The sequence below is a fragment of the Coregonus clupeaformis genome, chromosome 16, assembly GCF_020615455.1.
Source record: "Coregonus clupeaformis isolate EN_2021a chromosome 16, ASM2061545v1, whole genome shotgun sequence".
NCBI lineage: Eukaryota > Metazoa > Chordata > Actinopteri > Salmoniformes > Salmonidae > Coregonus > Coregonus clupeaformis.
The window spans coordinates 13,673,300-13,700,762 of NC_059207.1; the positions used below are offsets into that span (position 1 = coordinate 13,673,300).

The 27,463-nt window shown below is 43.1% G+C and overlaps 2 protein-coding genes across 3 annotated transcripts in view; one reads left to right on the forward strand and one right to left on the reverse strand.

Annotated features, from left to right (window-relative positions):
* Positions 1-398: 398 nt before the first annotated feature.
* Positions 399-13,338, reverse strand: LOC121584454 (protein kish-A). The gene is made up of 4 exons (XM_041900337.2): positions 13,245-13,338; positions 5,957-6,066; positions 1,312-1,346; positions 399-1,180 (listed from the first exon to the last, which is right to left on the reverse strand). Exons 1-4 carry the CDS (start codon positions 13,245-13,247, stop codon positions 1,110-1,112), a joined length of 219 nt encoding a protein of 72 aa, XP_041756271.1. The 5' UTR covers positions 13,248-13,338; the 3' UTR covers positions 399-1,109.
* Positions 13,339-13,403: 65 nt separating this feature from the next.
* Positions 13,404-27,463, forward strand: part of LOC121584452 (DNA repair protein XRCC4) — an 82,936-nt gene continuing 68,876 nt past the window's right edge. For both annotated transcript variants that reach the window (XM_041900336.1, XM_041900335.1), the window contains exons 1-3: positions 13,404-13,675; positions 19,284-19,457; positions 22,529-22,734. In XM_041900336.1, the coding sequence (XP_041756270.1) occupies positions 19,319-19,457; positions 22,529-22,734 (345 nt within the window). In that variant the 5' untranslated portion in view covers positions 13,404-13,675; positions 19,284-19,318. The remainder of the gene's footprint in view (positions 13,676-19,283; positions 19,458-22,528; positions 22,735-27,463) is intronic.

Here is a 27,463-nt window from a genome sequence, read left to right on the forward strand (position 1 = left end):
AATTTAGAAAAAGTTTCCTCACCGTTTTAAAGTAGAAGACTAAACAGGAACAGAGCACTACTGCACAAAGAAATGAGAAGTGTCGTCCTGTAACGTTTGTCATCCTCCCCGGAGTGCTACATCCTCAGCAATAGAGTGGTGGAGATGAGTGTGAGGTTATAGCCGATAACAAAAGGGCATCACACTCCCCTCACCGTCTCCCTCAGTCTGGAGAGAATCCAGAGGAGCTCAGATAGGGTATGCACATTATCCTCATATGACCCTACTGTATACATTACAATGGTCATACCATAGTGCATATGAAGGGTTAACTAGGATTGACAGATGCCAAATATGAAAGAAACATAGATGCATGGATCTTAAAGTACTTGACGTATGTAACAAACTGGGCCACTCAGTTTCAAAAAAGATTATTTAATAAATAGAGCCATTACAACACATACAAATAAAATTAAAAGACACTGCTCTGTGAAACTAACGTAGTTAAGACAATCAGCCTTATGACTGCTAGGTGTCATGTTATTTGTTGTGTTAATCATGTTGACTTCCAATAACAACCTCTCAATAATAAAGGAGATATGATAAGACTGTACGAACTTGTTGTAAATGCATTATAAACCCTCGTTCAGGTGTTTACCCGATCGTAATATCATTTTCATGGATAAAGCATAAATATCCTCAAAAAACAACATTCCTCAAATACAAAAACACAGTAAAGTTAGTTTAGTGCCCAATCAAGGCAAAACACAAACCATTGTCTTTCACAATATGTTTGAAATTATATGACCAACCTCTAGCGGATGTTTTGATCCCATGAACAAAGAGAGGGTGAAACTGAGTCATTAAAGCATTTGACTGAGATAGTGGAGGAGACATTGGCCCCACATGACTGAAGTAAACATTACACACACACTGACAAGAGTGGTGAATTTCACACACTCCTTGGGGGGGGGCAACCACTGACTTTACCCCAGACCCCTCGCTCTATCCATTACTATGGTGGAGATCGGTTTCCCATTTCTCCCTATCCAGGTTCTGCTGTGCTTTGTGGATCGTACAGTCCATGTCCTGATGCTTCTTCTCATTTCTCATCCTCCTCGTCCGCTGTGCTACTGTACAAACAGGATACTGAAAGCCATCATGACACAGCAACAAGCCACCCAGGGACTCTTACGTTCACCTGAAAAGAAGAGAGAGCAAGAGAGAGAAAAAAGGTTATAGGACTGTTCGGTCACAATTATCTCTTATATAGCAAATCGATATATTAGCAATCAGCTAAACGTTTTAGAAAAGAGGCTGTACATAGCTTACCTATTCTGGCACACTTCCAGAATATTCCCAAAATTCTGAAAGGAACAACATATTTTATTCTACAGCTTAATAAAAATAGTTATAACTTAATAATTAAACATGGTGGCCAAACCCTACGCAACCCCTCCTCACCCCTTCCCCTAAGCCATATCAAAAAGAAGGACAGAAATACTTGAGTCTGAAGATAGTTCCCAAGTCCCATCACATCCCTGCTACTGTAGGGGGCGTATAGTGGCTGGGACTCCGTTTTTAAGAATAGGCCAGGGGTTGAGGATGAGCTGCTGAGCCAGGAGGTGGCAACCAGGCAGGCCTCTTTCACAGCTCCACTGTGTGTGATAACACAGGAGAGACACTGGACAGGAGCATCAACTCCACAGAGGAGACACAGACAGGCAAGCCAGTTCACATCCGTGCCCATGTAGGGGCTCTCATCGTGGCGGTAGAAGAGGCGGCAATGGCGTCTCCTTTCTGAAGAAGCTCCATGATATTCCCTCTACTCACAGCTGGACCAGACACCTACATTGCCTTCGGAAAGTATTCATACCACTTGACTTATTCCACATTTTGTTGTGTTACAGCCTGAATTCAAAATGGATTCAAACATTTTTTCCCCGTCACCCATCTACACACAATACCCTATAATGACAAAGTGAAAACATGTTTGTAGAAATGTTTGCACATTTATTGAAAATGAAACACAGAAATATCTAAATTTACATTAGTATTCACACCCCGAGTCAATACTTTGTAGAAGCACCTTTGGCAGCAATTACAGCTGTGAGTTTTTTTTGATTAAGTCTCAGAGTTTTCCACACCTGGATTGTGCAACATTTGCCCATTATTATTTTCAAAATTCTTCAAGCTCTGTCAAATTGGTTGCTGATCATTGCTAGACAACCATTTTCTTGCCATAGACCTTTAAGTAGATTTAAGTCAAAACTGTAACTCGGCCACTCAGGAACATTCACTGTCTTCTTGCTAAGCAACTCCAGTGTAGATTTGGCCTTATGTTTTAGGTTATTGTCCTGCTGAAAGGTGAATTCATTATTTTTTATCCTGAAAAACTCTCCAGTCTTTAACAATTACAAGCATACCCATTATATGATGCAGCCACCACTATGCTTGAAAATATGGAGAGTAGTACTCAGTAATGTTTTGTATGAAAAATGTATGCATGCATGTAAGTCGCTCTGGATAAGAGCGTCTGCTAAATGACTAAAATGTAAATGTGTTGGATTTGCCCCAAACATACAGTGGGGAAAAAAAGTATTTAGTCAGCCACCAATTGTGCAAGTTCTCCCACTTAAAAAGATGAGAGAGGCCTGTAATTTTCATCATAGGTACACGTCAACTATGACAGACAAATTGAGAAAAACATTCCAGAAAATCACATTGTAGGATTTTTAATGAATTTATTTGGAAAATGTATGGTGGAAAATAAGTATTTGGTCACCTACAAACAAGCAAGATTTCTGGCTCTCACAGACCTGTAACTTCTTCTTTAAGAGGCTCCTCTGTCCTCCACTCGTTACCTGTATTAATGGCACCTGTTTGAACTTGTTATCAGTATAAAAGACACCTGTCCACAACCTCAAACAGTCACACTCCAAACTCCACTATGGCCAAGACCAAAGAGCTGTCAAAGGACACCAGAAACTAAATTGTAGACCTGCACCAGGCTGGGAAGACTGAATCTGCAATAGGTAAGCAGCTTGGTTTGAAGAAATCAACTGTGGGAGCAATTATTAGGAAATGGAAGACATACAAGACCACTGATAATCTCCCTCGATCTGGGGCTCCACGCAAGATCTCACCCCGTGGGGTCAAAATGATCACAAGAACGGTGAGCAAAAATCCCAGAACCACACGGGGGACCTAGTGAATGACCTGCAGAGAGCTGGGACCAAAGTAACAAAGCCTACCATCAGTAACACACTACGCCGCCAGGGACTCAAATCCTGCAGTGCGAAACGTGTCCCCCTGCTTAAGCCAGTACATGTCCAGGCCCGTCTGAAGTTTGCTAGAGTGCATTTGGATGATCCAGAAGAGGATTGGGAGAATGTCATATGGTCAGATGAAACCAAAATAGAACTTTTTGGTAAAAACTAAACTCGTCGTGTTTGGAGGACAAAGAATGCTGAGTTGCATCCAAAGAACACCATACCTACTGTGAAGCATGGGGGTGGAAACATCATGCTTTGGGGCTGTTTTTCTGCAAAGGGACCAGGACGACTGATCCGTGTAAAGGAAAGAATGAATGGGGCCATGTATCGTGAGATTTTGAATGAAAACCTCCTTCCATCAGCAAGGGCATTGAAGATGAAATGTGGCTGGGTCTTTCAGCATGACAATGATCCCAAACACACCGCCCGGGCAACGAAGGAGTGGCTTCGTAAGAAGCATTTCAAGGTCCTGGAGTGGCCTAGCCAGTCTCCAGATCTCAACCCCATAGAAAATCTTTGGAGGGAGTTGAAAGTCCGGGTTGCCCAGCGACAGCCCCAAAACATCACTGCTCTAGAGGAGATCTGCATGGAGGAATGGGCCAAAATACCAGCAACAGTGTGTGAAAACCTTGTGAAGACTTACAGAAAACGTTTGACCTGTGTCATTGCCAACACAGGGTATATAACAAAGTATTGAGAAACTTTTGTTGTTGACCAAATACTTATTTTCCACCATAATTTGCAAATAAATTCATTAGAAATCCTACAATGTGATTTTCTGGATTTTTTTTCTCTCATTTTGTCTGTCATAGTTGACGTGTACCTATGATGAAAATTACAGGCCTCTCTCATCTTTTTAAGTGGGAGAACTTGCACAATTGGTGGCTGACTAAATATTTTTTTCCCCCACTGTAACACTTTTTATTCAGGACAAAAAGTGAATTGCTTTGCCACATTTTTTGCAGTATTACTTTTGTGCCTTATTACAAACAGGATGCATGTTTTGGAATATTTTTATTCTGCACAGGTTTCCTTATTTTCACTTTGTCAATTAGGCTAGTATTGTGACTACAATGTTGTTGATCCATAAGTAACTACAATGTAGTTGATCCATCCTCAGTTCTCCTGTCACAGCCATTAAACTCTACTGTTTTAAAAAGTCATCATTGACCTCATGGTGAAATCCCTGAGCGGTTTCCTAACTCTCCGGCAACTGAGTTAGGAAGGACGCCTGTATCTTTGTAGTGACTGGGTGTATTGATACACCATGCAAAGTGTAATTAATAACTTCACCATGCTCAAAGGGATATTCCATGTCTGATTTTTTATTTTTACCATCTACCAATAGGTACCCTTCTTTGCGAGGCATTGGAAAAGTTCCCTGGTCTTTGTGGTTGAATCTGTGGTTGAAATTCACTGATTGAGGGACTTCACAGGTAATTGTATGTGTGGGGTACAGAGATTTGGTAGTCATTCAAAAATCACGTTAAACACTATTATTGCACACAGTGAATCCATGCAACTTATGTGACTTGTTAAGCACATTTTTTCTCCTGAACTTATTTAGGCTTGTCATGACAAAAGGGGTTGAATACTTGACTCAAGACATTTCAGCTTTTCAGTTAATTAAAAAACATAATTTCACTTTGTGTGTAGGCCAGTGACAAAATATCTCAATTTAATCAATTTTAAATTCAGGCTGTACAACTAAATGTAGAAAATATCAAGGAGTGTGGATTCTTTCTGAAGGCACTGTAATTCCACAACTGGCATTTTTAAGACTGCCTTTTCATTCACGGATTGAATATTTAGGTTTGTGTGTGGTCGGACAGATTATGCTCCTGTGGTGTGTGCGCGCATGTGATAGTCGGCCAACAGCACCTCTCCATCCCAATCCCTCACTGACCAGAGAAGGCATTCCATTCTAAACTCTTGCCTTATATGGCAAACTGAATGTTTTCCAGTGACTGTTTTCTTTTGCCACTGTAAGAGTGTAGTACAGCAAACAAGTGTTCTTTTAGGTTATCACCAACAATACATCATTTTTAAGGAGATGTAAAGGATATTGGTCAATGTAGCTGTGATGGTAGCCTCAGATATTCAACCAATTGTAACACGCATTGAACCCATGATGAAAGATTTGCTGTGGCACACCACGACCAAAAACACTCCAGTCAACAAACTGCCCATAAAGGGGAAGCTGAACAGTCTCATATTTTGGTTAAAATAAATGAAATTGAGCAATATACCACCATTTTTTAACTAATAAATGTCTTGTTTTAGAAACATTACAAAGCATGGTCATCTGCTTTTAGTTTGTTATTTTATGTATGCATGACAAAAATATATTTTGGCTGGTGACAAATCTGAGTGGCTGCTAGATTTATCATCTACCTGCCACAGAGGCTAGTGGACCAAAAAGTTAATTTCAGGCCCTGGTAGCATCTAACAATTAGATGTAACTATTTATTGGGCACTGCACTGTAAATAATGCCTTTTTAATCAGAAGTTTCTACCGATTACGGACCTTCTGACGTGGAAAACGTGTCGCTAAACAGTACATTCTCAGGTCGGGAATTAAGTTGCACGGTTTGCTAGTGATATGCTCATAGACCTTGTTCATCGATGTCTATAACATGGGCTATCTGGCAAACACCCAGAGTTGCCCTTACATTTCTGAACTGAACTCAAATGGTACCTACCCGGACTTGTTCTTGTCTAGCAGGCTGGGGGCTAGAGCTCTGATGTATGCACATGTACAGATAAGCAGAAGAATCACAGTCAGAAGACTCTGGAAGTTGAAAATGGCAGACTGCAAGAGGAGAGAGTGACAAATGAAAGAAATGCATCAGGCCATTTTCACAAAGAAAAAAGCTATTTTAATGAAAAATATGAACATAAACAAATTCTTAACATCCCAAAAAATGGACATACAATATTTGAAGGAGATATTTAAATAACGTTTTATTTGGTATAGAGGCTCTAAACCTAGCCAAGCCTCTAACATTAGCTAGTTGCTTCTTTTGCTGAGGACAGTCTCCAATTTTTTCAGCAGTTGGGCATCCTCCTACGGGCAACATAACATGCAAACCTCACCGGCCACGTGGCGTGTGTTGCATACATTTTTTTAACTAATATATATATTTATTATTTTACACATACAGTGAGGGAAAAAAGTATTTGATCCCCTGTTGATTTTGTACGTTTGCCCACTGACAAAGACATGATCAGTCTATAATTTTAAATGGTAGGTTTATTTGAACAGTGAGAGACAGAATAACAAAAAAATCCAGAAAAATGAATGTCATAAATGTTATAAATTGATTTGCATTTTAATGAGGGAAATAAGTATTTGACCCCTCTGCAAAACATGACTTAGTACTTGGTGGCAAAACCCTTGTTGGCAATCACAGAGGTCAGACGTTTCTTGTAGTTGGCCACCAGGTTTGCACACATCTCAGGAGGGATTTTGTCCCACTCCTCTTTGCAGATCTTCTCCAAGTCATTAAGGTTTCGAGGCTGACGTGTTTGACGGTGGGGATGGTGTTCTTGGGGTCATAGGCAGCATTCCTCCTCCTCCAAACACGTTGAGTTGATGCCAAAGAGCTCCATTTTGGTCTCATCTGACCACAACACTTTCACCCAGTTCTCCTCTGAATCATTCAGATGTTCATTGGCAAACTTCAGACGGGCCTGTATATGTGCTTTCTTGGGCAGGGGGACCTTGCGGGCGCTGCAGGATTTCAGTCCTTCACGACGTAGTGTGTTACCAATTGTTTTCTTGGTGACTATGGTCCCAGCTGCCTTGAGATCATTGACAAGATCCTCCCGTGTAGTTATGGGCTGATTCCTCACCGTTCTCATGATCATTGCAACTCCACGAGGTGAGATCTTGCATGGAGCCCCAGGCCGAGGGAGATTGACAGTTCTTTTGTGTTTCTTCCATTTGCGAATCATCGCACCAACTGTTGTCACCTTCTCACCAAGCTGCTTGGCGATGGTCTTGTAGCCCATTCCAGCCTTGTGTAGGTCTACAATCTTGTCCCTGACATCCTTGGAGAGCTCTTTGGTCTTGGCCATGGTGGAGAGTTTGGAATCTGATTGATTGATTGCTTCTGTGGACAGGTGTCATTTATACAGGTAACAAACTTAGATTAGGAGCACTCCCTTTAACAGTGTGCTCCTAATCTCAGCTCGTTACCTGTATAAAAAGACACCTGGGAGCCAGAAATCTTTCTGATTGAGAGGGGGTCAAATACTTATTTCCCTCATTAAAATGCAAATCAATTTATATATAACATTTTTGACATGCATTTTTCTGGATTTTTTTGTTGTTATTCTGTCTCTCACTGTTCAAATAAATCTACCATTAAAATTATAGACTGATCATTTCTTTGTCAGTGGGCAAACGTACAAAATCAGCAGGGGATCAAATACTTTTTTCCCCTCACTGTACATGTTATTCAATCATTTCCCCCACACCACTCTTGCGCGTGAACAAGCGTCTGCATAGCCATCGCTAGAATAGAACTTGGTTCTATTTGAGACAATCCACAAGTCCCCTCCTTATTGGATATCAGGAAGATACAAACCCAGGTGGATGCTTGAAAGACAAACAAGAGATGAATTACAGGAAAGACTGGTCATGGCTCACATCAACAGCATAATCCCAGAAACCCTAGACCCACTCCAATTTGCATACCGCCCCAACAGATCCACAGATGATGCAATCTCTATCGCACTCCACACTGCCCTTTCCCACCTGGACAAGAGGAACACCTACGTGAGAATGCTATTCATTGACTACAGCTCAGCATTCAACACCATAGTGCCCTCTAAGCTCATCACTAAGCTAAGGATCCTGGGACTAAACACCTCCCTCTGCAACTGGATCCTGGACTTCCTGACGGGCCGCCCCCAGGTGGTAAGGGTAGGTAACAACACATCTGCCACACTGATCCTCAACACGGGGGCCCCTCAGGGGTGCGTGCTCAGTCCCCTCCTGTACTCTCTGTTCACCCATGACTGCATGGCCAGGCACGACTCCAACACCATCATTAAGTTTGCCGACGACACAACAGTGGTAGGCCTGATCACCGACAACGATGAGACAGCCTATAGGGAGGAGGTCAGAGATCTGGCCGTGTGGTGCCAGGACAACAACCTCTCCCTCAACGTGACCAAGACAAAGGAGATGATTGTGGACTACAGGAAAAAAAAGAGGACTGAGCACGCCCCCATTCTCATCGACGGGGCTGTAGTGGAACAGGTTGAGAGCTTCAAGTTCCTTGGTGTCCACATCACCAACGAACTATCATGGTCCAAACACACCAAGACAGTCGTGAAGAGGGCACGACAAAGCCTATTCCCCCTCAGGAGACTAAAAAGATTTGGCATGGGTCCTCAGATCCTCAAAAATTCTACAGCTGCACCATCGAGAGCATCCTGACTGGTTGCATCACCGCCTGGTATGGCAACTGCTTGGCCTCTGACCGCAAGGCACTACAGAGGGTAGTGCGTACGGCCCAGTACATCACTGGGGCAAAGCTCCCTGCCATCCAGGACCTCTATACCAGGCGGTGTCAGAGGAAGGCCCCTCAAAATTGTCAAAGACTCCAGCCACCCTAGTCATAGACTGTTCTCTCTGCTACCGCACGGCAAGCGGTACCGGAGTGCCAAGTCTAGGTCCAAAAGACTTCTCAACAGCTTCTACCCCCAAGCCATAAGACTCCTGAACAGCTAATCATGGCTACCCGGACTATTTGCACTGCCCCCCACCCCATCCTTTTTACGCTGCTGCTACTCTGTTAAGTATTTATGCATAGTCACTTTAACTCTACCCACATGTACATATTACCTCAACTACCTCAACTAGCCGGTGCCCCCCGCACATTGACTATGCAACGGTACCCCCCTGTATATATAGCCTCCCTACTGTCACTTTATTTTACTGTATATATAGCCTCCCTACTGTCACTTTATTTTACTTCTGCTCTTTTTTTCCTCAACACTTTTTTGTTGTTGTTTTATTCTTACTTTTTTGTTTAAAATAAATGCACTGTTGGTTAAGGGCTGTAAGTAAGCATTTCACTGTAATGTCTGCACCTGTTGTATTCGGCGCATGTGACCAATAAAATTTGATTTGATTTGATTTGAAAAAAATATTTAGATTTTGAGAGTTTATGAGTCACATGCACAGGGTTGCAGATGTTATAGCAGGGTACAATGACATGTTTATGCTCAGAGCTCCAACAGTGCAGGTCAAAGGGAAGTGAATGAAACAATAAAAATAAGCCTAATAATATAATACATCTGTGTATTAAGCGTCGGAGTAGAGAAACACACGATTTGTATGACTCCAGGTCAAAATTCTACAAAGAACCAGCTAAAATGAGGTCCATATGCATGTCAGGTAAAATAACAAAATGTTAATCTCCCAGGAAAAACTGTCTAGCAACAGCTAGCTAGCTAAATGTCAAATAATGTTTAATGTGTGTTTCGACCGGCCCTGAAATTAATATACAGTGGGGAGAACAAGTATTTGATACACTGCCGATTTTGCAGGTTTTTCTACTTACAAAGCATGTAGAGGTCTGTACTTTTTATCATAGGTACACTTCAACTGTGAGAGACGGAATCTAAAACAAAAATCCAGAAAATCACATTGTATGATTTTTAAGTAATTAATTTGCATTTTATTGCATGACATAAGTATTTGATCACCTACCAACCAGTAAGAATTCCGGCTCTCACAGACCTGTTAGTTTTTCTATAAGAAGCCCTACTGTTCTCCACTCATTACCTGTATTAACTGCACCTGTGAACTCGTTACCTGTATAAAAGACACCTGTCCACACACTCAATCAAACAGACTCCAACCTCTCCACAATGGCCAAGACCAGAGAGCTGTGTAAGGACATCAGGGATAAAATTGTAGACCTGCACAAGGCTGGGATGGGCTACAGGACAATAGGCAAGCAGCTTGGTGAGAAGGCAACAACTGTTGGCGCAATTATTAGAAAATGGAAGAAGTTCAAGATGATGGTCAATCACCCTCGGTCTGGAGCTCCATGCAAGATCTCACCTCGTGGGGCATCAATGATCATGAGGAAGGTGAGGGATCAGCCCAGAACTACACAGCAGGACCTGGTCAATGACCTGAAGAGAGCTGGGACCACAGTCTCAAAGAAAACCATTAGTAACACACTACGCCGTCATTGATTAAAATCCTGCAGCGCACGCAAGGTCCCCCTGCTCAAGCCAGCGCATGTCCAGGCCCGTCTGAAGTTTGCCAATGACCATCTGGATGATCCAGAGGAGGAATGGGAGAAGGTCATGTGGTCTGATGAGACAAAAATATAGCTTTTTGGTCTAAACTCCACTCGCTGTGTTTGGAGGAAGAAGAAGGATGAGTACAACCCCAAGAACACCATCCCAACCGTGAAGCATGGAGGTGGAAACATCATTCTTTGGTGATGCTTTTCTGCAAAGGGGACAGGACGACTGCACCGTATTGAGGGGAGGATGGATGGGGACATGTATCGCGAGATCTTGGCCAACAACCTCCTTCCCTCAGTAAGAGCATTGAAGGGTCGTGGCTGGGTCTTCCAGTATGACAATGACCCAAAACACACAGCCATGGCAACTAAGGAGTGGCTCCGTAAGAAGCATCTCAAGGTCCTGGAGTGGCCTAGCCAGTCTCCAGACCTGAACCCAATAGAAAATCTTTGGAGGGAGCTGAAAGTCCGTATTGCCCAGCGACAGCCCCGAAACCTGAAGGATCTGGAGAAGGTCTGTATGGAGGAGTGGGCCAAAATCCCTGCTTCACCTGGTCAAGACCTACAGGAAACGTATGATCTCTGTAATTGCAAACAAAGGTTTTTGTACCAAATATTAAGTTCTGCTTTTCTGATGTATCAAATACTTATGTCATGCAATAAAATGCAAATTAATTACTTAAAAATCATACAATGTGATTTTCTGGATTTTTGTTTTAGATTCCGTCTCTCACAGTTGAAGTGTACCTATGATAAAAATGACAGACCTCTACATGCTTTGTAAGTAGGAAAACCTGCAAAATCGGCAGTGTATCAAATACTTGTTCTCCCCACTGTAATTGATTCACAGTTGATTTGGGTATTTTAACCTGCACGTCATGATCGTGTCTGGTGGGGATAGACAAAATCAACATGAGCGTGGCCGTTGTAGTCAGCATGTCAAGCCTCGTTCACATTACCCATAAGCACTCAGTCACGTTGCGCCGGATGTCATGCATTTCAATGGGGACATCCACAACGGAGTGAAAATGCAATGCCCCCTTGCGGTTTAAGGCTCTTTTGCGAGACTGACGCTGCATACTTTGAAATTTTTCAAACTTTGCATCCTCTTCAATCCAGCCAGAGTCCGTTGAAGAACAGGAAGTTACCAAACCACAGAAGATGAAAATGTGGTTTTCGGTGGAGGCTTTATAGGACACCTAGCAACTTGTAAACAATTACCCATTCCTATAAATGAGTACTATTTTAATAGTAATGTTAAACAATACACATTGGCTCTTAAGACAATTATCCTATATGAATGTTGCCTCCCGTTTAAGTTTAATGTGATGGTAATGACGTTTGTTTTTGATGATAATTATTAGGTGGAGGTCGCTAGCTACAAAGGTATCTTCAACCTAGACTACCTTTTAGCTAGCTAGCTGCTCTACAGTGCAAGCTAGCTTGACTTGCTATATTTAAACAATAAGGCCCAAGGGGGTGTGGTATATGACAAATATACCATGGCTAAGGGCTGTTCTTATGCAACACGGAGTGCCTAGATACAGCTGTGGTATATTGGCCATATACCACAAACCCCTGAGGTGCCTTATTGCGATTATAAACTGGTTATCAATGTAATTAGAACAGTGAAAAGTATTGTTTTGTCAAATGTTCAGCCAATCAGCATTCAGGGCTCGAACCACCCGGTTTATAAATAAAGTTATAGAAACAAGTTGAGGAAAAAGTAACTCACCAAAACATGTTATATTATCACCTGAAACAAAATATGTATCCTGTCTTGAATGAAAAGGTCACATTTTGCTATCTCCCAAAATAAATGCAATCTGAGGAGACAGGCCCTCCTCCATATTGCGTTACAAACACTACACCACCAGGATAGACTCCGTGAAGATGATGTAAGGCGTAATGAAATACGTCACGATGTAAACGGGGAATAATGCCACGTTCACATGCTAGTCAGAACAAGGACACTCGGAAATGTCCGACTTGCAAATTCGTTGCAAGCGGCACGTGGATAAATACAACCGGTTAGAAAGTCGGAAATATCCGAGTTCTGACTAACACGTGAATGCGGCATTAACTAAAGGCAGGCTACATTGGTGGCCCGGAGCCAATAGGCTAATGCCTCGTTCAAAACAACTGGGAACTCGGAAATCTCTGACTTCAGTTTGTTTAAGACAAGTGGGAACTCCGGAAAAAAACGAGTTCCGAATGGGGAAAATCTTTTGAATGGTCATTCAACTCGGAATTACACAAATCAGAAACTCGGGACTCTTTCTAGAGTTCCCACTTTCCAACCTGAAGATCACTGACGTCATGATTTGACTACTTATTTTTCCGAGTTCACAGTTGTCTTCAAAGCACCAGACGTGGCACAATTTCGTAGAGTTTGCGAACTGTTACACTGACTAACGTTATCTACCATGTGGATATCCAATCGAGATCCAAATGCAACATCTAACATATAGGCTATTAAATGAAAAAACTAGCTCAGTACGAAAGCAGAAACTGAGACAACACAGGTCGAGATGTTTTATAATTGATTGCCCTTCTTGTTGGCAAAGCTAGCTACGCATACTGTCTGCAGAAACACTAGCCAGCTACTCATGTCACATAAAGGTAATTGGATGAATTCGATACTATATACAAAAACCTATATCAACCATTGTCACGAATTGATACTGAAAAGTTTAACAAAATCCACTCTTACCATTGTTGTAGCTAATTTCTCAAAGCCACATCACACTTCCTCTTCGTCCTTAGAAATGTACGTAGCTACTAGTGCGTCATTACGTGCTCCTCCCCTCCCTGATTGGCTTACAATTTACTGGCAATTTTTGTGGGTTTGGTTGCTTGGTTATCAATCAAACTTCAAATATCTTTGTTTTCAACACATGCGTTGATTCCTTGAAGCCCTCATGAAAAGATGCACAGTATTTTAAGTCTGTGTACACAAGCTAGCGCAAACTATTAGCTAGGTACTTTAGTTGGTTTCTTTAGTATCGAAAATAAATGCAGTCAGTGCATCATTTATTTCAGTGGTGTACAGTTTAAACGCTAGAGACAGTGGTGACAAGACCTAACTTACTTCTGAAACGCGGAAGTCAAGGTATTACTCTGAGGTGAACTCATTCATAAGAGGCAAGTTTCATGTAAGATTTGTTTCTTATGCGTTATGTAGGCTACATGCGATGTATATTGGAAAATGTTTTTATTCATAATGAATGCGTGCAAAGTTGATTGAGAAATTGCTTGCTTACTTCCTGATGAAGGCGTGGTGGTCAATATAAAATTAGCTACGACATCATACATTTGAATGGAGGAAGAAAAGTGAAAGATACTAGCTAGTTACCAAGAGTTCGATAACACAGTCATAGGTTATATTATGTATAGTAGAGCTCTCAGCGTCCAGTGACAGCTTACAAGCATGTAGGCAGGGGTTCCCAACCTGGGGGTGGGAACCCCTGATGTATGGAGAAGATGAACAATTTGACATTACTAAAATTACTAACGTTACATTGAAGGTTACTGGCAATGATGAACTCTCTTTTTCTCTGACGTTAGACTGAAATGTTTGTGGTCATATCCTCACGTCTCAAGTTTTCACAACATGCCCCCTCCCTCCAACCATACGTAGAAGACATCTTGACATGATTGCATTTTAACCATGTTTTATGATCTCCCCAACGCCTGCATCTTAGACACTCCTAATGTACCATTAATGCAAGAAATGTTTGTAATTGGAAACCACACATTAATCAAATGTGTTTTACAGTAAAATGCAGATGGGAATTTGGTCATGATTTCTTGGAATGGAGACTTGTTAGCTCCAGATGTGTTTAGTTTAATCATATTAGACAGGATTTGGAATGTTTGTTGTAATTCAATCTCGTTTGAATAACACAGTGAACACTAGCATTCTTATTAGCCTTCTTCACCTAGTTGCTATTGATATTTCAAAGACATGTCCTTGATGAAATAATGTAATGTCCTGGTCATGAGTCGACAAGAAAGCAATAATCAAAGTTCCCAGGGGGTTATTCACTAGAAACCAAACGGAACCAAACTGATGCAAACAGAACCAAATGGGTTGGGACCTACTTGAATTTGTCCAATAGAAGCTCTCGTTTTCATTGCAAAATGTTTTCTTTTGCAAAATGTTTCGCTATGGTCCAAAAGTTTTGCTACGGTGTGCGACTAATGAATACTCCCCTGATGTTCCGCTGACTAGGACATTACACAATTAGGCAGGTAGATAAAGTTTTGCAGAGTTGGTACAAATTGTCGTTTCCACAGTGTCGTTTTGACTGTGGTGCCTCATGGTTTATGCATTTAGGTCTACACAATTAAATATTTAAATTTTCCATGTATTAGATATGCAAAAAAGGAAGCTACAAAGTAATATCCATAGTTAATGAGCAAATCTACAACATCGTGCAAGCCATGGACAGGTGGGCCTATATACCATGTAGACACTTCACCAGCCAATGTAATGACCATTTACATGGGTTTCAGCGCCACTTGATATGCCCCGAAGCAGCACTTTTAACGAAAATATTGAGACCCATTCTGTTCAAACTCCCCTGGGCTGATCATGAAGGACAGGAGATGAGAAATGTAGGATTTTCAAAGTTATTGGGACATTAATCTGGCGGGGGAGGGGGTGCGACTTCATGAAATAGGCCTAGTAGCAAAACAAAGTCCTAATATTTCACAGTGCTGTGGTCATGCCTCCAAAGTGCTTTCTCTGATGTTTCCGCCCATAGGCAAATCATCAGTTTTGCAAGTGCAGAGCATGTTGGGAATGTGAGTTAAATCAAATGAAATCAAATGTTATTTGTCACATGCGCCGAATACAACACCTTACAGTGAAATGCTTACTTACAAGCCCTTAACCAACAATGCATTTTTAAGAAAAATAAGTGTTAAGTAAAAAATAAACAAAAAAATTATTATAGAGCAGCAGCAAAATAATCCTGCAGCGCCCGCAAGGTCCCCCTACTCAAGAAAGCACATTTTTTACATTTTAGTCATTTAGCAGACACTCTTATCCAGAGCGACTTACAGTTAGTGCATACATTATTATTTTTTTCATACCCCCTGTGGGAATCGAACCCACAACCCTGGCGTTGCAAACGCCATGCTCTATCAACTGAGCTACATCCCTGCCGGCCATTCCCTCCCCTACCCTGGACGACGCTGGGCCAATTGCTCGCCGCCCCATGGGTCTCCCGGTCGCGGCTGGTGACGACAGAGCACATATACAGGCCCATCTGAAGTTTGCCAATGAACATCTGAATGATTCAGAGGAGAACTGGGTGAAAGTGTTGTGGTCAGATGAGACCAAAATCGAGCTCTTTGGCATCAACTCAACTCACCGTGTTTGGAGGAGGAGGAATGCTGCCTATGACCCCAAGAACACCATCCCCACCGTCAAACATGGAGGTGGAAACATTATGCTTTGGGGGTATTTTTCTGCTAAGGGGACAGGACAACTTCACCGCATCAAAGGGACGATGGACGGGGCCATGTACCATCAAATCTTGGGTGAGAACCTCCTTCCCTCAGCCAGGGCATTGAAAATTGGTCCTGGATGGGTATTCCAGCATGACAATGACCCAAAACACACGGCCAAGGCAACAAAGGAGTGGCTCAAGAAGAAGCACATTAAGGTCCTGGAGTGGCCTAGCCAGTCTCCAGACCTTAATTCCATAGAAAATCTGTGGAGGGAGCTGAAGGTTTGAGTTGCCAAACGTCAGCCTCGAAACCTTAATGACTTGGAGAAGATCTGCAAAGAGGAGTGGAACAAAATCCCTCCTGAGATGTGTGCAAACCTGGTGGCCAACTACAAGAAACGTCTGACCTCTGTGATTGCCAACAAGGGTTTTGCCACCAAGTCATGTTTTGCAGAGGGGTCAAATACTTATTTCCCTCATTAAAATGCAAATCAATTTATAACATTTTTGACATGCGTTTTTCTGGATTTTGTTGTTGTTATTCTGTCTCTCACTGTTCAAATAAACCTACCATTAAAATTATAGACTGATCATGTCTTTGTCAGTGGGCAAACGTACAAAATCTGCAGGGGATCAAATACTTTTTTCCCTCACTGTAGCTGTTCAGGAGTCTTATGGCTTGGGGGTAGAAGCTGTTCAGAAGCCTTTTGGACCTAGACTTGGTGCTCCAGTACCGCTTGCCGTGCAGTAGCAGAGAGAACAGTCTATGACTAGGGTGGCTGGAGTATTTAACCATTTTTAGGGCCTTCCTCTGACACCACCTGGTATAGAGGTCCTGGATGGCAGGAAGCTTGGCCCCAGTGATGTACTGGGCCATATGCACTACCCTCTGTAGTGCCTTGCGGTCTGAGGCCAAGCAGTTGCCATACCAGGCAGTGATGCAACCAGTCAGGAAGTTCTCGATGGTGCAGCTGTATAGCTTTTTGAGGATCTCAGGACCCATGCCAAATCTTTTCAGTCTCCTGAGGGGGAATAGACTTTGTCGTGCCCTCTTCACAACTGTGTTGGTGTGTTTGGAACATGATAGTTTGTTGGTGATGTGGACACCAAGGAACTTGAAGCTCCCACCCTTAAAGGGGAAGCTGAACATTTTGTCTCATATTTTGGTTAAAATAAATGAAATTGAGCAATATACCACATTATGTGGACACCAACGAACTTGAAGCTCTCAACCTGCTCCACTACAGCCCCATTTTTTGAGAATGGGGGCGTGCTCGGTCCTCTTTTTCCTGTAGTCCACAATCATCTGCTTTGTCTTGATCACGTTGAGGGAGAGGTTGTTATCCTGGCACCACATGGTCAGGTCTCTGACATCCTCCCTATATGCTGTCTCATCGTTGTCGGTGATCAGGCATACCACTGTTGTGTCGTCGGCAAACTTAATGATGGTGTTGGAGTCGTGCCTGGCCATGCAGTCATGGGTGAACAGGGAGTACAGGAGGGGAATGAGCACGCACCCCTGAGGGGCCCCCGTGTTGAGGATCAGCTTGTTACCTAACCTTACCACCTGGGGGCGGCCCATCAGGAAGTCCAGGATCCAGTAGCAGAGGGAGGTGTTTAGTCCCAGGGTCCTTAGCATAGTGATGAGCTTTGAGGGCACTATGGTGTTGAATGTTGAGCTGTAGTCAATGAAAATTAGCTTAATGGTCTTAATTCAAGGTTAGGGTTAGGCATAAGGTTAGCAGTGTAGTTAGGTTTAAAATACAAATTTAAGAAGCGAAATTGAAGTAATAGGCAGGGTTTTCTTTGTGGCTGTGGTAACTATTGACGACCCCTACAGTATGGTACTGCACCATTGAGACTTCAACCATTGAGACCCTGTCAAACGTGCTTCAGAAGAGAAAGGTCAGAAAATGACATTGGAAAAGAGGGGAGGAGAGAACAAAGAATTACAGAGTTAGTGAGAGGAGAATAGAGGAGTGAGGTGCTAGAGGTGAAAGGGAGGGAGTTTGTGTCATGATTGAGGGATGCAGGGATGATTGTGTGTAAGGGATATGAGTATGAGATGGCCAGAATTCCAGCATTGGCTTTGAAGCTCTGTGGGCATTGCTCCATTCCTGAGAGACAGCACAGTGTTTATTTAATTGGAGTGTCCTTCTGTCATTACTGCAGGGTCATCGTCTCTTCAGACAGATGTTACAGTAACTAATGAGAAGCTGGGCTTTCTTTATGAGGTTAAAGTTGACCCCACCCCCCTTCCCACCTCTCCCTTTACCCCTCCATCCTGCCTAACCAAACCCTCCTCAGAGCACAAAGGGTCAACTTTAATCTGCTGAGATGGGCGGGTGTGTGTGTGTGTGAGGACAGGTCTCAGCTGTACCACTGATTTTGAATCACCTTGACCTGCTCCTTGGGCTTCTTTGAAAAAATAATAGAAATGTGTGGACACGTCATAACTTATGGCTCCCTCTCCGAAGGGGCCCATTTTCATTTCTTCAAACGTGTCTGAATGGCCAACTGCCAATTAAGCTGTTATTTTCCCTCAGTCTACACACACTTTGCCCTATACTTTGGCAGGCAATACGTCCAACTCACCTCTCACTTCACGTGGAAGCTGTAATCATGCTTTTTGGCATGGACATTCGTAATCAAGTAAACGTTTCCCTGGCTTTGTTTTCAAAACTTTTCTAATTCATCAATGGTTTCTGCAATGGGAGATTTGAAGAAATGTTGCAGGTAGTGGAATCTGAGATTGGCTTGTAATCCTCAGATCATCATTTTTGTGATTGAGGATAAATCCTTGTCTGGCAAAACCTGCGGTGATTCAGCCTAGGCCTAACCTATATGTTTTGATACACAACATTCTAATTGAGTTAGCTGTTAAACAACCAGGATGTTGTTCTCTTTTCTTTTGTTCTGCACTTTGCTGGTGGTCAGAGAGCCAACATCCCAATGTCAGACCCCATGGATATCCCCTGTGGTTTTAATGTTACACATACACCTACAAATACACACACACACATACACATACACACATTCAACCCCCTAAGAGGCCCTTTGTTGAAACACTGTATGGCACTGCCCAATCCCTGAGTGAATTTGCATGGGGGCTTGTATTCACAGTAAACCATGAGCAATAAAACAATGCCCAGCATTGATGCAAACCACTGTTAATAATCCAAATTCATAACAGCAAAAGTTGGTATATCAAGAGTGTTTTATGGATACTATACTCTACCTTGATTAAGCTTGTCCTTGTCTAAAATCTGTCCCTTGGGTCTCCATCTCTGAAGGTCTGGCGCTAGAGGAGGGACTGTATTTGGGAGGCATGAGTGGTACGGTCCGTCAGATCAGTGTGGTGTTAGACCCGAGCACCCCCTATTTCCTGCGGGTTGACTGGGCTGAAGACCTGGGAGCTGGGTACACTCTCGCCCTCAGTGACGGCAGCTCATCCTGGATCGGAGAAGGTAAGGGCTGGATGCGGGGCGCACACACACACACACACACACACAGAGACAGACAGAGACGCACACACACACACGACAGAGGCCCGAATCCTTCACCATCCTCTAGACTGTGTTGTCACCAGGTGTGTTTGGGCTTCTCTTCATAAGGCTTCTTAAGTAGGCACCTGGCCCAACTATGTACCTCGACTCATAGCACTGTGACTGTAGGTCTGTTAGCCAGAAGGACAGTAGTGGCCTTGTTTCATCATCCGTATTCACTCATATGGTGCAGCTTACAGGTGTATTACATTGATGAAGCCTTACAAGGCCTGTCTTTGTGTGTGTGTGTGTGTGTGTGTGTGTGTCTGTGTTTGTGTGTGTGTGTGTTGAGGGGTGTCCAAATGAATGCCACTCTGTGTCTTTTAACTGAGAAGGTAGTTAGTGCACCATTTGTTTTGTGTCATCTAGGAATTGCAACAAATCACTGTTATGTTTGCTTTCATGTACACATGGAACATAGCTACTCTCTTCTCTGGCTGTCCATCTGGGAGATGACAGGCAGTAACGGGATCGTGACAGATATGCACGTGCATGTGTGTGTATGTGTTTGAACCTGTGTTAATTGGGACCCTGGACCCTTGGAGAGCAGCTTTGCACAGCCGCGAGCTTCCCAGTGACACAAGCCTACCAGACGAGCTAAACCACTTCTATGCTTGCTTCGAGGCAAGCAACACTGAAGCATGCATGAGAGCACCAGCTGTTCCGGATGACTATGTGATCACGCTCTCCGTAGCCGATGTGAGTAAGACTTTTAAGCAGGTCAACATTCACAAGGCCGCAGGGCCAGACGGATTACCAGGACGTGTACTCCGAGCATGTGCTGACCAACTGGCAAGTGTCTTCACTGACATTTTCAACATGTCCCTGACTGAGTCTGTAATACCAACATGTTTCAAGCAGACCACCATAGTCCCCGTGCCCAAGGACACTAAGATAACCTGCCTAAATGACTACCGACCCGTAGCACTGACGTCTGTAGCCATGAAGTGCTTTGAAAGGCTGGTCATGGCTCACATCAACACCATTATCCCAGAAACCCTAGACCCACTCCAATTTGCATACCGCTCCAACAGATCCACAGATGATGCAATCTTTATTGCACTCCACACTGCCCTTTCCCACCTGGACAAGAGGAACACCTACGTGAGAATGCTATTCATTGACTACAGCTCAGCATTCAACACCATAGTGCCCTCAAAGCTCATCACTAAGCTAAGGATCCTGGGACTAAACACCTCCCTCTGCAACTGGATCCTGGACTTCCTGACGGGCCACCCCCAGGTGGTAAGGGTAGGTAACAACACATCTGCCACACTGATCCTCAACACGGGGGCCCCTCAGGGGTGCGTGCTCAGTCCCCTCCTGTACTCCCTGTTCACCCATGACTGCATGGCCAGGCACGACTCCAACACCATCATTAAGTTTGCAGACGACACAACAGTGGTAGGCCTGATCACCGACAACGATGAGACAGCCTATAGGGAGGAGGTATAACAACCTCTCCCTCAACGTGACCAAGACAAAGGAGATGATTGTGGACTACAGGAAAAAAAAGAGGACTGAGCACGCCCCCATTCTCATCGACGGGGCTGTAGTGGAACAGGTTGAGAGCTTCAAGTTCCTTGGTGTCCACATCACCAACGAACTATCATGGTCCAAACACACCAAGACAGTCGTGAAGAGGGCACGACAAAGCCTATTCCCCCTCAGGAGACTGAAAAGATTCGGCATGGGTCCTCAGATCCTCAAAAAATTCTACAGCTGCACCATCGAGAGCATCCTGACTGGTTACATCACCGCCTGGTATGGCAACTGCTTGGCCTCCGACTGCAAGGCACTACAGAGGGTAGTGCGTACGGCCCAGTACATCACTGGGGCCAAGCTTCCTGCCATCCAGGACCTCTATACCAGGCGGTGTCAGAGGAAGGCCCTCAAAATTGTCAAAGACTCCAGCCACCCTAGTCATAGACTGTTCTCTCTGCTACCACACGGCAAGCGGTACCGGAGTGCCAAGTCTAGGTCCAAAAGACTTCTCAACAGCTTCTACCCCCAAGCCATAAGACTCCTGAACAGCTAATCATGGCTACCCGGACTATTTGCACTGCCCCCCCACCGCATCTTTTTACGCTGCTGCTACTCTGTTAATTATTTATGCATAGTCACTTTAACTCTACCCACATGTACATATTACTTCAACTACCTCTACTAGCCGGTGCCCCCGCACATTGACTCTGCACCGGTACCCCCCTGTATATATAGCCTCCCTACTGTTATTTTATTTAACTTCTGCTCTTTTTTTCTCAACACTTTTTTGTTGTTTTATTTTACATTTTTATTAAAAATAAATGCACTGTTGGTTAAGGGCTGTAAGTAAGCATTTCACTGTAATGTCTGCACCTGTTGTATTCGGCGCATGTGGCCAATAAAATTTTATTTTATTTGATTCTTCTTGGCTTCCTTGCATGCTTTCCTTAAAGCTGGAATTCTTAATTGGTGAGACTCCACGTCTGTTTGGGATATTACAACAACAAAGAACTTACTGCAAAATGAACACAGTTTTTTCCCCCTCTGACATCATTGCATGCGCGATAGGACAGCAGTGCACAGATGTTTTTTGTTTTTTTTCATGCTGCCGAATGCTCCTCTACTTTGTTTTCATCAACAAAACAAAAACAATAGCAAAGGCGCTGGGGCGAACAGTGGCTCTGTTTTCTCTAATGCAGATTTTCCCATAATCTTTAAGGCTCCTTTACTCATGCATTTACGGTATGCATTGCCACATAATTTATGTTCATGTCCTTCCAGTGAGACTTCGGTATAGTCACATCAGACATTTTATACAACTCCATTCCTGTTTCCTGGCATTAATTGATCAATCAATATCATTGACTGGCCAGTCCACACACCTACATGTAGGTAGCCAAGTAGAAATCAGTCTCTGATTGAAAAGTGAGGAGAAACCTCAATGCCAGAAGAAACCTTGGAGACTAGAGTTGTCTCCTTGTTTTAACCGCTGCTTTGTACTCTTACAGTACCAGAGGAGGAGGTGACGAGGGAAGCCAAGGAGTTGGGAGTGAAAAGGGAGAAATATGTGGAAGATCTTCATCAGGCACTGACCGGAGGAGGAGAAAGTGGAAAAGGAAGTGGAGGAGTGGCAGAAAAGGAGGAGTACCTGTTCCACCTCTCCCCTGACCACGGTTGTCTGTCGTATGAGAAGAAGACCCAGATAGGCGTTTTGGTAAGTGTCAGCCAGGGCTGCTGGAGCATGACACCACACATGCCTCCTTCCCTTTCAGATGTAGATACAGGCTACATCCCAATATCTATGCTAGCATACTACGTAGAATACTAGCCCAATCCACTGCTTGTTTTTACTTATACAGATGTAGGATATTAATTTGGTCACCCTGTTGCAGGAGAACTTTCCTGCAATGCAGGAAATGTAAAACGTATAGTTAATTTCAGGTTTAAAAATACTTCTGAAGTTAGTAATTTCCACTTTGAAATTTCAGACTTGATTTTACCTTATGAAAAATGTATCCACCCCTACAAAAATGTCAATTTATTATAATCCACATAATAATTCAAATTTCCTGTTGCTGCAGAATTATTTTCTTGCTGTAGCAAACTGGTTCAAATTAAGATCCTACATCTGTACTACTCCTGGACCAATGGAGAGTTTCCATTGAACATTCTCTTTAGTCAAGGATTTGAAAGTAGGCTTAAGCTGGGCCTGTCAACATGCCCCCAAATGTTATAAACTGATGCTATGCCTAATGGCTCTCATTGCAAGATCTTCTAGTCTTCTGGTTTCCCATAGGTTTTTCTTATATGTGGCTCAATTTGTTTGACCACACACTTCATTTCCCATGATGCCCCAAGGACGCAGGTCTCTAGCCACACACAAGAAATAGACAGGAAGTCACTAAGAGGCTTTACAAGGGGCTGTTTAAAGATAAGATGTATTGTTTCTCCACAATCCAGGATAAAGAAGGTTATGTTCCCTTGAGGGCCACTTGAGGAGAAACCAAGATAACAATCTGGCAATTTATTACCCGTCTTATCAGAACAGAATGGTTTAGTCCCTGTGCAGTAAATCATGCATTGAAATCAATGGGTGATTTGTGAGAACATTCTTAGTCTTTGCACAGATCTCAAGGTAGGATTTAGTCCATAATGTCCTGTGAGTGGGTGTTTAAAGCCCTGGGGGCCAGGTCACTGGGCGTCCTGGGACCCCTGTTCAGGTAGAGAGAGGGAGGGCTTGGGGCTAAGATGCCCTGTTAGCAGGGGCCCTAAATAACCTGTTTATGAACTAGGGCCGGCTCCATCTAAGACAATGTGAGACAAAAGGTCAGTTACACAGGACTAATACGAACAGTGTGTGTGTGTGTGTGGGATACCTTTATTTAGGATTCCTGGGGTCTGTTAGCATTAAACTTTTAACAACCTAGCTGGTTTAATAGCTGCTTTTTTTTCTTTGCTCTTTTTTTCTCACTCTTTCTTTTTTTAACGTGTCACACACACACACACACACACACACACACACACACACACACAAGTTGAAAAGTGTAACATATCTTCTTTGCAAGATAATTTTAGGGTACAAAAGTGACTAAGATGAGGCAGGTTTCCTTCGGGAGCACAAGAAAAGAGAAGAAAGAGTCCAAACCAGGTGTTGAACTTAACCTGACGTTAATATCTGATGCACTTGACCCTAGAAGTTGTAATGATACACTATATATAATAATAAAAGGTTTTGCCGTTATACTGCTCTTAAGCAGGTGTTTTAAATGACTTACTCTGACATCAAACTCCTAACGGCGCACTTTACTGCCTCGCCGTTGCTGGTGGAAAAGATCAAGCTTTTAAATCCTGGTCCTCTGTAGCTCAGCTGGTAGAGCACGGCGCTTGTAACGCCAAGGTAGTGGGTTCGATCCCCGGGACCACCCATACACAAAAATGTATGCACGCACGACTGTAAGTCGCTTTGGATAAAAGCGTCTGCTAAATGGCTTATTATTATTATTATTATTATTTTTTTAATCGACTTGAAGATTGTGTATTGGCAATGTAGGCTAATGCTTATCTTTTTTTATACTGTTGTTATCATATATCATGCTACAGTATGTTCTTGATATTAACAGTCCATTGCTTGAGTTAAGTCACTGTTGTAAATATAAAGTCACGTTCTTTCCTTACTGTCTGTGTTGGTCGTGCTGAGAGAGAGAGAGCGAGAGGCGTGGTCCCTCTGTCAGGTGGTTAACAGTCTACACCTGTGGCTTCAGAGGTAGCATTGTGGCACCAGGTGATACTCCTCATTTTGGGTTGAATGTCCACAGCAGCTTGCCCAATCATTATGTCAACACAGCGTCCCTTCACACTAGTGATTTATGATATAGCCATGTAAAGTCTGAGTGTGTGCAAAATAAACCACCTGGGTCCTATTGCTATCACATTCACTATTTTCGTAAACTCTGATCTAGGATCAGGAAAGCTGATCACACAATCTATTAATCGATGCATCTCATGGGGAATACTATAGGTTTAACAGATCCAGTTTCAGCTGAATAGGGGACTATATCTCTAAAATGTGTAACATTATAAATATTAAGTCAACAACTGTACTCAGTAGTGTGGTCTAGTTGACAATGAGAACAGTGACAGATAGCCGTAAAGAGTGGTGTGTGGAGTGATGAATCACACTTCACCATCTGGCAGTCAAATCTGTGTTTGGTGGATGCCAGGAGAACGTTACCTGCCGGAATGCATAGTGCCAACTGTAAAGTTTGGTGGAGGATGAATAATGGTCTGGGGCTGTTTTTCATGGTTCGGGCTAGGCCCCTTAGTTCCAGTGAAGGGAAATCTTAACACTACAGTATACAATAACATTCTAAAATGTAAAATGTAGACGATTCTGTGCTTCCAACTTTGGCAACAGTTTGGGGAAGGCCCTTTCCAGTTTCACCATGACAATGCCCCCGTGTACAAAGCGAGGTCCATACAGAAATGGTTTGTCGAGATCATTGTGGAAGAACTTGACTGGCCTGCACAGAGCCCTGACCTCAACCCCATCGGGATGAATTAGAATGCCGACTGCGAGCCAGGCCTTATCGCCAAACATTAGTGCCCAACCTCACTAATGCTCTTGTCGTTGAATGGAAGCAAGTCCCCACAGCAATGTTCCAACATCTAGTGGAAAGCCTTCCCAGAAGAGTGGAGGCTGTTATAGCAGCAAAGGGGGGACCAACTCCATATTAATGCCCATGATTTTGGAATGAGATGTTCGATGAGCAGGTGTCCACATACTTTTGGTCACATAGTGTATGTCCGTATGAGTGCAGATTATACAGAGAAACTACATGCTGCGTTTAATTTTAGATGTCAATAGATTATCACATAGGGTAGAAGGAATGATAAAGGGAGAGGGTACATATTACCTCGACTAACCTGTGCCCCCGCACATTGACTCTTGATCGGTACGCACTGTATATAGCCTCGCTACTGTTATTTTACTGCTGCTCTTTAATTATTTGTTATTTTTCTAATTTTTTTATTTTTACTTATCTACTTTTTACTGAACACTTATTTTTCTTAAAACTGCATTGTTGGTTAAGGGCTTGTAAGTAAGCATTTCACTGTAAGGTCTACACCTGTTGTATTCGGCGCATGTGACAAATAAAATTTCATTTGATTCTTGTAACACTCAGTCAGCTGGGACTTCTGTGACGATGACGCTAACTTTGTGGGTTTTTACATAGCTCCCATGGCCTCATTTCAACAGACACCAAATCATTGTTTTGTACAGTAGCATACTGTATAGCCTAGTTAAACATGGACCTGGTCTGGGATTCCTTTCCTGCTTTATTAACACCTTCAGGACAGTACCAGTTCTGGGGTAGTTTCCTGAAAGTACTAATGCCTTTTTCTGAAGCACATCGATTTAGTGATTTAAGTATTTTGTTCAATTTCCTACTCTCCTTCTTAACCATTGTCACCCAATGATTGGATTGATTTGTTGGGCTTCAGTAAAGGAGTCCTGTGTACTACGGTATGTTGGACTATCCTCTTGTGGAGCCTCCCTACGGTATGAATCACTCTTTCCCCTTCTACACAATGCACTAGCCACTGTCTACTATTTCCCCATTCGCAAAAACTGGGGAAATGGCACCCCCATGTTCAGTATATGGCACACACTCCACACTACGTTCCCCATGACAGGCCTGCCTGAGTTGTCACCGTTCCACACAGACCACAGGCTGATATGTAGCTGATGTTGTTGGCTAGCCTAGTGGAGGGGGGAACACCCTGGCTGTCACTGCTCCTCTTCTTCCCAGAGGACAGGGCAGGTCCAGGATCATCCCATCCCAGGGAATTCACAGCGGACTCCTATGGAGGCTCTCCAATGTTTGGAGGTTTTGCGTGTTGAGTCACTTCTCTCATACCCATGACTTGTGGCAAGGGCATTCTTGCAGCCTCTCAGTAGCATGCACTGCTCGGAGCCATATATTTAGATCAATACCTACAGAGTATGGTCCTGGCACTGCCCATGACATATGTTCAGGTTCTGTTGTTTGGATCTTCAGTTGATTCATTGCTGCTCCTCGGTGAAAGTAATACTTGAGTGAATAGAGATGTGCTAGTTTGATGTTGATGTGTAGAAGTTGGATACTGTCAGGATATTGTCAGCAACATCACCCGTCAGGGGTTCTAGAGAACTATCAGGCTGGGGGATAACTCCTTTAGCATGTCAGACAAAAGTTTTGAGAATGACACAAGTATTGGTCTTCACAAAGTTTGCAGCTTCAGTGTTTTTAGATATTTTTGTCAGATGTTACTATGGTATACTGAAGTATAATTACAAGCATTCCATAACTGTCAAAGGCTTTTATTGACAATTACATTCCGTTTATGCAAAGAGTCATTATTTGCAGTGTTGACGCTTCTTTTTCAAGACTTCTGCAATCCGC

Bases quoted from the DNA above. Each gene is read 5' to 3' on its own strand.
- LOC121584454 (XM_041900337.2), bottom strand. The intron at 1,347-5,956 runs GTAGGTACCATT...TGTTCCTTTCAG, and splicing joins CTAGACAAGAACAAGTCCGG to AATTTTGGGAATATTCTGGA. The intron at 1,181-1,311 runs GTAAGCTATGTA...TCTTCTTTTCAG, and splicing joins CTGGAAGTGTGCCAGAATAG to GTGAACGTAAGAGTCCCTGG.